This window comes from Vombatus ursinus, unplaced genomic scaffold (genome assembly GCF_900497805.2).
Source record: "Vombatus ursinus unplaced genomic scaffold, bare-nosed wombat genome assembly UNPS02004033.1, whole genome shotgun sequence".
Classification (NCBI taxonomy): Eukaryota; Metazoa; Chordata; class Mammalia; order Diprotodontia; family Vombatidae; genus Vombatus; species Vombatus ursinus.
In genome coordinates, this window is record NW_020943811.1 from 7,168 (window position 1) to 20,491 (window position 13,324).

General features: G+C 35.3%; 1 protein-coding gene across 1 annotated transcript in view; it reads left to right on the top strand.

The window, feature by feature from the left end:
• Nucleotides 1-10,781, top strand: part of LOC114053190 (cytochrome P450 2C23-like) — a gene marked incomplete at its 3' end in the record, with an annotated part of 17,625 nt that extends 6,844 nt beyond the window's left edge. Inside the window, exon 5 of the mRNA XM_027876092.1 lies at nt 10,496-10,781. Within this exon, the coding sequence (XP_027731893.1) occupies nt 10,496-10,781 (286 nt within the window). The remainder of the gene's footprint in view (nt 1-10,495) is intronic.
• Nucleotides 10,782-13,324: the final 2,543 nt, after the last annotated feature.

Sequence of the window (13,324 nt, forward strand, 5' to 3'; positions counted from 1 at the left end):
TCTACAAAGGATGGACAAGGAGGATCAAAGCTTTCATTCACTGAAGACAGAACTAAAGATCCTCAACCAGCCAAAAACAAGCTTTCTTTTCTCTTATCCATGTTCTATTCCACTTACCATCTTGGATACATACTCGAGCTAAACCCTTCTCTAGTAAAATGTAAGATTTTTGAGAATAAGGACCACATCATTGTTGTCTATATCATGGTAGCTTAGCACAGTACTTGGTTCATAATGAGTGCTGAGTAAATGTCTAATGGATTTTATTACCTTAATGTGAATTGAATAGAATTTATTGGATGTCTTAGTGTCTCTTTGTCTTCTTTTTTTAATGTTGGCTTTTCCAAGGCAAGTAGATTTCCCTTAACTCAAATATCAGCTTCTACTGAGCAAAGAAATAATATTCTGATTTCTGGTCCCCTCAGTGGGTAGCACAGCACTAGATGAAGTAGTTTTGAGATATTTGCCAATTTTTACTTAGATCTGAGAAGTCTTATAAAACTCTTGGGATTTGTTCAGGGCAGCTCACTTTTCCTAAGTGTCCAGGGGGTCTATTCCTCTGACTGCTGCTTTGATTGAGAGATCACAAAATCATAGAATTTAGGGAAAGAAAGGAAATGAATAAGTAAATGGCTAGACCTGGAGTGAGGAAAAATAAATCTGAAATGTCCCTCAGACACTTGATATTTGTATGACTCTTGGAAAGTCACTTCTCTCATCCTCAGTTTCTTTGTCTGTAAAATGGCGATAATAAAAGCACCTACATAACAAAGTTGTTGTGAGCCTCAAATGAGCTAATATATGTAAAGCACCTTGGGGACTTACAGAAATGCTAGCTATTGTTGCTATCATTATTACTGCAGAAGGAAGCAACTAAGGTACAAAGATGTGACATGATTTACCTGAGGTCACTATGCATGTCACAGGTCATGCACGCTGACCTGCCTCTTCTGACTCCAAAACCAAAGACTTTTCCACTTAAGCATTTTTGGCTGAAGAACAGACAACCTCATCTTCACAAAACAGACATGAACAAATCTAGCAAGAAACATTAATCTTGAATATTTTAAATTTCTTTTGCTGATACTGTGAAATTCAGCACCATGGTCAGCCCAAGTTTCCTTACTCTTAGCAAGGAGAGTGAGTGGTGATAAATTCATGAAATGATGACCTTAGTTTCCATCTTCAATTTTATAGGAGCCAGAGACTATCCTGATCTTCACTCACCATGCTTACCATTTTTATCAATGCTACCTGGAGGCTGGAAATACCTTAGTTCCGGGCTACAGAGATAAGCAAGCTAGGCTTTCCCAAGAGGTAGAAAACAGTAGCCTGTTTGTCTGGCATTCTAGACCTTCCAAATCTGGAAACATCTTAAACCATCAGCTTGATCCACATACTACCCCATTTCATGTAATTTATGATTGAGCCACCCTGGACCATTCTCTGTCCCACACTAAATCCTGTGCATCTTTGACATTGTGGCTTTGGTTTCCTGTCACCTATTCTTTGAGTGTTCTTCAGGTCCCCTTTTTACCTGTTGAGTTTCTACCCACTCATTAAAGTCAAACTTGAATCCCACCAGCTTCATGAAGCCTACCTTGTTCCCTGAAATCAACAGTGATCTTATGCTTCAGGATCTCCCATAGGATTTTACATTCATTCTTCTGATGCACCAACCATGTACTATTTATTGAAGAGTCATCTATGTGATTTATCTTGTTCCCCTTCTAGAATATGAATTCCATATGGGCAGGAATTGTATCATTCAGAAACTTTGTATCTCTCTGAACACCTAATATTTTGCTCTACATTGATTAAGTGTTTTGTAAGTATTCATTGAATTGACCTAAGTGGAATAGTAATTGATTAGCACAAACTCATTTACTTGAACTTATAGTGAGAAAGCTCATTTTAGAGGGTACCTTCTGACACACACAAAATACTAAGGGCATATTCTAGCTTCTCTTGGAAGCCTTTCCACATTGGTAAGAGCTTTTAGATCATCTGACAACCCAGGATCACCTCCTTACTGGGACTAGGCACAATAGGAGCGCTTTAGGAGAGGAAACATTAATTACTACTTAACTCAAAACTGGTTGTTCAGTTAATAACTTTAGAAAAAGTCATCAATATTTCTATATGTTACCAACAAAAGTGAACAGGAAGTGATAGAAATAGAAATTCCATTAACAAACTACAAAAAAATATAAAATATTTGGGAATCAACCAACATGAACAAGGGAACTGTTTGAAAAAAAATTACAAAGCTCCCTTTAAGGAAATGAAGACTGACCTAAATAATTAAAGCAATCTCATTAGCTCATAGGTAGGTTGAACTTATATAATAAGAATGGCAATACTACTGCAATTCTTTTACTTGTGTAATGCCATATAAATCCAAGGATAACTTGATAGTGCTAGCAAAAATGATATTAAAATTCATCTGGAAAACAAAATGTCAAAAATCTCAAGGAAAATCATAACAAAATGGGAGAAGGGAGCCTAGTAGTACCAGATCCCAAAATGATTTGTTACTGATTTAGAAATAGAGAGGTAAGCCAGTAAAATAGATGAAGTATACTGCAATTAGTCGCAAACTACTCTAATAGCCTAATGTTTCATATACAAAAAAAAAACTAACTACTGGGTCAGGAAGTCACTATTTACTAAAAAAAAAAAATAAGGTGCTGGAAAAATTAGGAAATATTCTCTAAAAAAGAAAAGCTAAGACTAAAACTTCACAATGTATGCAAAGATTAGCTTCAAACTTATACATACCAGATATAAAAGGTCACATCACATACAGCTTAGAGATATGAGGAAGAGAATGCCTTTCAGATCTGTAAATAGGGAATGTAAAGAAGGAATGAAAATGGATTTAGAGACTCACAGAAGATAAAAGGAGCAGTTTTTAAAGTTAATTTATTTTGATTTATCAAACATCACTTCCACAAGCTTTTGAGTTTTAAATTTTTCTCCCTCTCCCTCTCCACCTCCCTCCCCAAGATGGCAAGCAATCTCATATAGGCTATAGATATACATTCCTATTAAACATATTTTCACATTAGGGATATTGTAAGTAAGAATTAGAAACAATAGGAGGAAACATCAGAAAGACGAAACAAAACACAACAGAAGAAAAAAATAGCAAATAGTATGCTTTGATCTGCATTCAACCTCCATAATTCTTTCTTTGGATGTGGATAGCATTTTCCATCAAGAGGCCTTTGGAGATGTCTTAGATCCTTGTATTACTGAGAAGGGTTAAGTCTATCCATATTTGTCATCGCACAACATGGCTGTTACTGTGTACAACCTTCTCCTGGTTCTGCTCACTTCACTCAGTATCAGACCATACAAATCTTTCCAGGTTTTTCTGAAGTCTGCCTGTTCATCATTTTTTATAGCACAATAGTATTCCATTACATTCATATACCACAGCTTGTTCAACCACTCCTCAATTGATGAGCATCCCGTCAATTTCCAATTCCTTGCCACCACAAAAAGAGCTACCATAAATATTTTTGTACATGCGGGTCCTTTTCCCATTTCTGTGATCTCTCTGGGATATAGCCCTAGAAGTGCTATTGCTAGGTCAAAGAATATGCACATTTTTATGGCCCTTTGGCCATAGTTCCAAATTGCTCTCCAAAATGGTTGGATCGTCTCGCAACTCCACCAACAATGCATTAGTGTTCCAATTTTCCCACATCTCCAACATTTATCATTTTCCTGTTTTGTCATGTTGGTCAATCTGATAGGTGTGATGTGGTGCCTCAGAGTTGTTTTGATTTGCATTTCTCTAATCAATAGTGATTTAGAGCATTTTTTCATATGCCTATAGATGGCTTTAATTTCTTCATCTGAGAACTGCCTGTTCATATTCTTTGACCATTTATCAACTGTAGGAATGACTTGTATTCTTACAAATTTGACTTAATTCTCTATATATTTTAAAAATGAGGCCCTCATCAGAGAGACTGTTTGTAAAAATTCTTTCCCAATATTCTACTTTCCTTCTAATCTTGGTTGCATTGGCTTTATTTGTGCAAAAACATTTCAATTTAATGTCATCAAAGTTATCCATTTTGCTTTTCATAACGTTCTCTATCTCCTGTTTGGTCATGAATTCTTCTGTTCTCCATAAATCTGATAGGTAAACTATTCCTTGCTCTCCTAGTTTGCTTCCAGTGTCAGCCTTTATATCTAAATCATGGACCCATTTTGACTTTATTTTGGAATAAGGTGTGAGATTTTGATCTATGCCTAGTTTCTGCCACACTGTTTTCCAGTTTTCCCAGCAGTTATTTGTCAAAGAGTGAGTTCTTATCCCAGAAGCTGGGGTCTTTGGGTTTATCAAATAGTAGATTGCTGTAGTCATTGACTACTGTGTCTTGCATACTTAACCTATTCCACTGATCCACAGCTCTATTTCTTAGCCAGTACCAAGCAGTTTGGATGATTGCTGCTTTATAATACAATTTAAGATCTGAAATGGCTAGCCTACCTTCCCCTACATTTCTTTTCATTAGTTCCCTTGATATTCTGGATCTTGTGTTCTTCCAAATGAATCTTGTTATTACTTTTTCTAACTCTATAAAATAATTTTTGGTAGTTTGATTGGTATGGCACTGAATAAGTAAATGAGCTTAGGTAGAATTGTTATTTTTATTAGATTATCTTGGCCTACCCACGAGCAACTGATGTTTTTCCACTTATTTAGATCTGACTTTATTTGCTTGAAAAATGTTTTGTAATTATGTTCATATAGTTCCAAGGTTTATTTCAGCAGGTAGACATCTAAATATTTAATAACATCTATAATAAGTATAAATGGAATTTTTCTTTCTATCTCTTGCTGTTAGGCTTTGTTGGTAATATATAGAAATGCCAATGATTTATGTGGGTTTATTTTATAGCCTGCAACTTTGCTAAAGTTGTTTATTCTTTTAAGTAGTTTTTTACTTGATTCTCTACAATTCTCTAAGTATATCATCATATCATCTGCAAAGAGTGATAGCTTTGTTTCTTCTTTGCCTATTCTAATACCTTCAAATTCTTTTTCTTCTCTTATTACTAAAGTCAACATTTCCAGTATGATATTGAATAGTGTTGCTAGTGGACATCCCGGTTTCACCCCCAATCTTATTGGAAATGCTTCTAGCTTGTCCCCATTACATATGATGCTCACTGAAGGTTTTGGGTAGATGCTATTTATTATTTTAAGGATGACTTCATTTATTCCCTTGCTCTCTAGTGCTTTTTAATAGGAATGGGTATTGTATTTTGTCAAAAGCTTTTTCTGCATCTATTGAGATGATCATGTGGTTTCTGTTAGTTTTGTTGTTGATATGATCAATTATGCTGATAGTTTTCCTAATATTGAATTCCTGCATTCCTGGTATAAACTCTACCTGGTCATAGTGTATTATTCTTGTGATAAGTTGCTGTAATCTATTTGCTAATATTTTATTTAAAATTTTTGCATCTATATTCATTAGGGAAATTGGTCTATAATTTTCTTTCTCTTTGACTCTTCCCAGTTTGGGTATCAGCACAATATTTGTATCATAAAAAGAATTTGGTAAAACTCCTTCTTCACCTATTTCCCCAAATATTGCTGTTGAAAAGTTGGATAGAATTAATTACTGTTTAAACGTTTGATAGAATTCACTTGTAAATCCATCTGACCCTAGAGATTTTTTCCTAGGGGGTTCATCAATGTCTTGTTAAATTTCTGTTTCTGAATTGAGGTCATTTAAGTATTTTACTTCCTCTTCTGTTAATCTGGGCAATTTATATTTACCCATTTCACTAAGATTGTTAAATCGATTGGCATACAGTTGGGCAAAATAGTTCCTAATTATTGTTTTAATTGCCACTTCCTTGGTGGTAGATTCACCCTTTTCATTTTTTATTCTGGTAATTTGGTTTTCTTCTTTCTTTTTTTTAATTAAATTAACCAAAGGTTTATCTATTTTATTGGTTTTTTTTCCCCATAAAACCAGCTCTTAGTTTTATTTATTAGTTCAATAGTTTTCTTAATTTCAATTTTATTAATTTCTCCTTTGGTTTTCAGCATTTCTAATTTGGAGTTTAATTGAGGATTTTTAATTTGTTCTTTTTCTAGTTTTTTTTTTAGTTGTATGCCCAATTCATTGATCTCCTATTTTTCTATTTTATTTATGTAAGCTTTAAGAGACATAAAATTTCCCCTAAGAACTGCTTTCACTGCATCCCATAAGTTTTGGTATGTTGTCTCATTTTTGTCATTTTCTTGAACGAAGTTATTGATTGTTTCTATGATTTGTTGTTTGACCTAACCAATTTCTTAGGATTAGATTATTTGGTGTCCAATTATTTTTTAGCCTATTTTTCCATGGCCCTTTATTGCATATAATTTTTATTGCATTATGATCTGAGAAGGATGCATTTAACATTTCTGCCTTTCTTCATTGGATTGTGAGGTTTTTATACCTTACTACATTGTCAATTTTTGTGTATGTGCCATGTGCCGCCAAGAAAAAAGTATATTCCTTTCTATCCCTATTCAATTTCCTACAGAGGTCTATCATACCTAATTTTTCTAATATTCTATTCTCCTCCTTAACTTCTATTTTGTTTATTTTGTGGTTAGGTTTATCTAGTTCAGAGAGGGGGAGGTTGAGGTCCCCCACTAGTATAGTTTTATTGTCTATTTCTTCCTGTAACTCCCTGAATTTCTCTTCTAAGAATTTGGATGCTATCCCATTTGGTTCATATATGTTTAGTAATGATATTACTTCATTGTCCATGGTGCCTTTTAGCAGGATATAGTTTCCTTCCTTATCTCTTTGGATGAGATCTATTTTTGCTTTTGCTTTGTCTGAGATCAGGATTGCTACCCTTGCTTTTTTGTTTTTACTTCAACTGAAGCTTAATTTATTCTGCTCCAGTCTTTTACCTTTACCCAATGTGTATCTGTTTCAAATGTGTTTCCTGTAAACAACATATTGTAGGATGTGGTTTTTAATCCATTCTGCTATCCATTTCCATTTTATGGGAGAGTTCATCCCATTCATATTCACAGTTATGATTACTATCTTTGTCTTTCTCTCCATCCTCACCGCTACTTAAGCTTTTCTTTCTCCTTTTTTCTTTTCCTTCCTCACCAGTGTTTTGCCTTTGACCACTGCCTCCTTCAGTCCCTCCTTCCTTCTATTAGTCCCCTCCCTTTTCTTCCCCTTTACCCTTACTACTTCTTCCCTTCTCCTATCCCTACTCCCTTTTCTTTCCCCTTTTCCCTCCTACTGCCTATGGGGAAAGTTAGATTTCTATACCTAACTGATTATGATATTCCCTCCTTGAGCCAAATCTGATGAGAGTAAGGTTCAAACAATGCTTATCTCTCTCCCTTCTTTCCCTCTGCTGTAATAGGTTTTTGTGCCTTTTCCTGAAAGGTAATTTACCCTTGTCTGCCTCCTCCTTTCCTTTTCTCTCAGTACATTTTCTTAATTAGGTCAGATTAATCCATTTACTTGGATCCATTTGACACACTTGATTAGATTTTTTTATCATTGCATCAAAGTCAACTTATACCCACCCCCTTTATGTATACTCCTTTAACATGACATAATAACAATACAGAAGGATTCCACCAACATCATATTAATGAACCAGTTTTTCTGAAGCTCCACCAACATTTGTTATTTTATTCTTTTATCATCTTTGCCAAACGAGAGTAAGATTTGCTTTAGTTTTCACTTTTTCAGTTATTAGTGATTTGCAACAATTTTTCATATGGCTGTTTACATTTGTTTGAGGAATACTTGTTTATAACTTTTGTTCATTTGTCACTTGAAAGAAATAATGAAAGGGATTGATTCAGAGAAACCTGAGGAGAACTGCACAAACTGATGCACAGTGAAATGAACAGAACCAGGAGATCATTTTATATAATTACAACAACATTGTAAAATCAAAAAACATCAAAAGACTGAATGATTCTGATCAATCCAATGACCACCATTGATTCCAGGAGACCCATAATGAAATATATTACTCTTTTTCTGACTGAGAGGTGACAGATTGAACATGCAGTATGAGACATACTTTTATGGACATAGGCAATGTGGGATTTCTGTTTTTCTTGGCTATTCATATTTATTACAAGAATTTAAAAAAAAATTTAAATAAAAAAGACAGGAAGAGACAATGTTTGTCAATTGAAAAACAAAATTTACTGTGTGACCCTGGGCAAGTCACTTAACTGCATTGCCTGACCAAAGAAAAAAATTGAAAGAAAGAAGTTGATTTTACACTTTCTGCTCTAAAGAGAATCTTCCTCTTCTCCTCACCTTAAGTGCTGAGCTTCCCTGATAGAGCTTTCCTTTTATTTGAAGCCTCTATTTAATTCCCCTCCCCCAAGTACTAATCACCACCCCCACTAGAATGTGACAGCACTGTACCTTGCTACTGTCCCATCTCTGAAGGAGAAAGAAGTATGGTCTTCTACTCAAGTTTCTCTCTTACTCCATACCCATTTCAGTCAGAGAAATGAGAGTGTTACTCCCTGAACTTCAGTGAAGCCATTGGCTTCTGACTACACTAGAATTGCTGTATATTACAAAGATACTTCTTCTGTACAATTAGGATAAGATATTCTACTGCTGGTGGAAGCTAGAAATTCCTACTCTTTCATAATCAATACCAAGCCTTTCCTGAATGGATGCCTTAAAAAAACATTCTCTTGAGTGAATCTTACTTTCATTGAATTTGGTTTAAGGAGGGAATAATACACACACTCAATTGCATATGGAAATCTATCTTACCCTACAGGAAATTAGGGGGAAAGGGAATAAGAGAGCAGGGAGATGATAGAAGGGAGGGCAGATTGGGGGAGGGGTAATCAGAAGCAAACACTTCTGAGGAGGGACTGGGTTAAAAGGGAGAATAGAATAAATGGGGGCAGGATAGGATGAAGGGAAATATAGTTAGTTTTTCACAATATGACTACTATGGAAGTGTTTTGCATGGCTACACATGTATAACCTGTATTGAGTTGTTTGCCTTCTCAATGAGGGTGGGTGGGGAAGGAGGAAGGGAGAGAATTTGGAATCCAAAGGTTTAAAAACAAATGTTAAAAATTGTTTTCACATGCAACTGGGAAATAAGATATATAGGCAATGGGGTATAGAAATCTATCCTGTCTTACAGGAAAATAGAAGGGGAAGCGGATAAAAGAAGGGGGGTGATAAAAGGGAGGACAGGTTAGGGGAAAGAGTATTCAGAATGCATGCCATCTTGGGTGGGGTTGAGATGGGGAGAAAATTTAAAACAATAAATTTATAACAAATAATAATAATAATAAAGAGAAAAAAGATTTTGTAACAGCTAAAGTCTAACAAGAGAAGGAACTTATGAGTAAATGGTTGCATTTCATTTCATTCTGGTCAAGATTACACCCTTAGTTGATGCATTTGTCATAGTGTTTGGTTAAATAATTTATGCTATTTATAATAAAAGCTGTATTTGAATAAAAAAAGGAAAAGAAAATATTATCCCACTCTACTGCACTTTAAAGGTTGCCACAAAAAATGGCCCCTAATGGCTTTCTTATAAAAGTGGACAAATCTTGATTTTCTCCTTCCAAATGTTTCAAAAAATATTTAAGCAAAAGTAAATACCATATATTGGAGGGACTATGGGAAAGCAAACATTTTGACAAACCATTGGTGTAGTCGTGAATTGTCCGGGCTATCTAAAAAGCGATTTGGATCTGTCACTGCCAAATTAGTCAATCATGTATATCCTTTGAAGAAGCAATACCATTATTTGACCAGTACTTCCAAAAACTCAAAAAAAGAAGAAAATATACAAAATTGAAAGCTATATGCAAAAAACAAATTGAAACAAGCTTTTTGAAGGGGCTGCAAAGTACTGGGAACTAAAGAGCTGCTCATTGAATGGGGGGATAGATGAACAAATTATGGTATTGAATGCAAATGAATTCGACTATGTTTTAAGAAATTATGAAAGGGGCAGCTTTACACCTGGGAAGACATTATGAATGGATGCCCAGTAAAGTGAGCAGAACCAATTTGTTCAATAATAGAAACAGTGGAAAGACAAACACCATGCAAAGCTAAAGTTCTCTGACCAACGTAAGCTCCCACCACGATTCCAGAAAAACCATGATGAAGTGTGTTGCCCTCCTTCTGATAGAGAGTGGATGGACTTAAGATGTAGAATATGACACACATTTCTGTCTATTGCCAAGGTGGGGCTTTGTCTGGCTTGGCTATGCATATGTGTTTTAAGGGTTTTGTTTTTCTTTTGTTCCCAATGTGTAGTGAAGATGAGAGAGAAAACACTTTGTGTTAATTAGAAAATTAATTAAAATTTAAAAAAATGCAATGCTTTGAATAAAACATAATAGTTTATAAGTAGATATATAAAGTTGTCTCTTTATGAAAGTAAACTCACATGTGCTTGTTTTGGTTTGGGTCTCTAGCTCTACAACTTTTTACCAGCATTCAGAGTGTACCTCCCTGGAAAGCATAAAAATATTTTTAGAAATGTGAAGAAAATGAGAGATTTCATTTTGGAAAGAGTGAAGGAGCATCAAAAACTAATGGATCCTAACAACCCTCAAGACTACATTGACTGCTACCTCTCCAAAATGCAGCAGGTACGATGCATGGGGGAAGCACCTTACTCATTGATCAAGACTGATATTCTAAGGATTCTTACGGGCCACTTTCTTCCAAGCATAGGAAGGGACATCAGAGAGTCTCAAGGTATCCACATCCCCCAAGTATTCCATTGGTTTTCTAGTAACTGGACTTTGTTGGGTCTGACCCTGTCCCCTATCTGAACTCTGTAAGGGAAATTGTTGTGATGGCCAGGCACATGTTGTGTGGTCATCTCAAAAGAATTCACAGAGTTAGATGATCTCCAATCTAAGCAAAGGCATTTATTGAGGATTGCACTCTCCAGTAGGCTATGCTACCAGCAACTAGCAAGAAGAAGAACCAGTGACTAGTAAGCAAAAACAGAGATTTTTATAGAGCAGAAAGTACCACCAAATATCCTGGGTCTGATCCAATTACCTTGAATCTAGTTGAAGTCATGATCCCCTGATTACAAAACACACAGAAAGGCAAAGTAAAACTGCATGCAGCCCATAATCCATATGATAATGATATCATAAGAATCCTCCCTACATCGTAAGTTCACCTGAAGGACAATCTTTGCTATTACTCTGCAGGTGCCTACTTAGGGAACATCCCTTCTATGATTTGGTGGCCAACATTCTGCCTGGGTAATGCATTCAATGGTTAAAACATATTTATCTTGGGCCAGAGGAGTTCCTCATTGTCTTGCAACTGTTGCTGTCACAGTTGTTGCTAACAATGTAACTGTTGTTAACATTGCTACCCCATCAACTGCCCCCTAAAGCAATACAGAAGCCAAAATCATTTAGGTGGACAAGGGGTGGAGGTCTCATTTTCTGGAATTTTTTCAGGACGACAAGGGGCATAGAGCTTTCCCTGCCTCACTGGGTTGCAGGGAGGAGGTTTACTGGAACCGAGCATGGGCCATATCCAGGGGATGATGGGTTGGGATGGGCTAGTATCCATTGTTCACTACCAACTGTAGGTGAATGGCCTGTAGTCTGTAAAACACAAATCTAACAAACAAATTCAATATGCAAGGCCCAAATATAAAGAGCAACAAAATAAGTAGAAGTAATATCAACATAGGGGAAAACAAAGAAAGCCATAAGTTGCTTTCCTTTAAAAAAATGATTGTGCTGAAATTCTCTTTCCCAAACCAAACTGAAAATGTTTTATTTAATTTAAACAATTAATAGAATAACAGCTAAGTCCCTCAATCAGTTGTACCAATACCCAATTATTCTCATATCATTTTGAAATATTTGAGGACCTTATTTTATCTTTGAACTGTATTAAAATCCTGTTCCTTAAACAAAAACAAAAGAGGTTCCTGTCTTTAACCTCACAACTTAATAAATTCACAATCTTTGTTTTATAAGCTTATTTACCCTTCTCTAATTATATTCATCATCCTGAAAGAAAGAGACACTTCAGGAATTGAATCTTATACATATAATAAATTTAAACATTAATTTAGGTCTTCTTAGGCCATGGAATAACAATGAATTCAGATTAAAACAATAAAATGTGACAGACTTACATTATGCTCATAGCTTTTACTGACCACCTGCTCTGATTATAAAAAAACTGTCATTAAAAAGAAAAAAGCAGAAGCATGATCATACCAGCTACGATAGGATAAAACATCCTTAGCTCTATTTGATTTTAGGTAAGAGTCACAGCTTACCATGCAGTAACAATTCTACTCACAGCCAAAGTCAGGAATAACCAGGGGGAAAACATTCCTTTTCAATAAGAAACAATGGGAAACCAAGGCAGGAGGATCCCACCTTAGACTGATGCCAAGGTTGTCCTCTAGACTTTTCCTGGATGCAAACCTCCGCTGTAACAGTTCAGGATCATGTTCTCTTTCAGTAGATCATGGTATTTCTCTCAAATGCTGTATTATGCCATCAGATAACTATGCTTAAATTCAAACGGAAAATAATATAAATTACAGTCCCAAGAGCTTTTGCCTCAAATGGCAAGTCTCATTAACCACCGCTTAGGGCTAGATCCATTTTTTAATCTTATGGGGTTTCAATAAGCAATAAAAATTTACCATAAATTACATACATAAGAGATTTCACTTAACATTTTTCATTTTTTGTTTTTCTTTCCTTCTCAAATTTTAACTTATCTGGGTGTAAAAACAAATCATTAAAAATCATTTTTCCATTATATATAGACTTGCAAATTCTCAGAAAACCAAGTTCATTGTTTAGAAACTCTATAACCCAAACAAGCTCCTTTCCAGGATTGAGGACCTTGCCCACACAGATGGTTTCCAGGGAGCTGGCAAGTTTACAAAATAAGGGAAATCAATAAAGACTCCAAAGAAGGGGCATGGCTGGCCACCCCATGATTTCTTCCTCTAAACTAATGAAAACTTTCTGAAACTAATACAAAAATTTACTAATTTAAAGCTTAAAATAAACCCATTTAAAATTAGGTAACTTCAATCTTATTAAATGCATTTCCAAATTACCTTACACAAAAAAATGGGCATCTCATTGCCATATGGCAGTGATATCTGCACTTTGACAGGCATTACATTAGGCACTTTATACTCATGTAAAATCAACTGATGTAATTGCTTAAGGTAACAAATTTCAGATCTATGCATTTTCCCAATTTATCTTAGTGCCAAATAGTACAATATA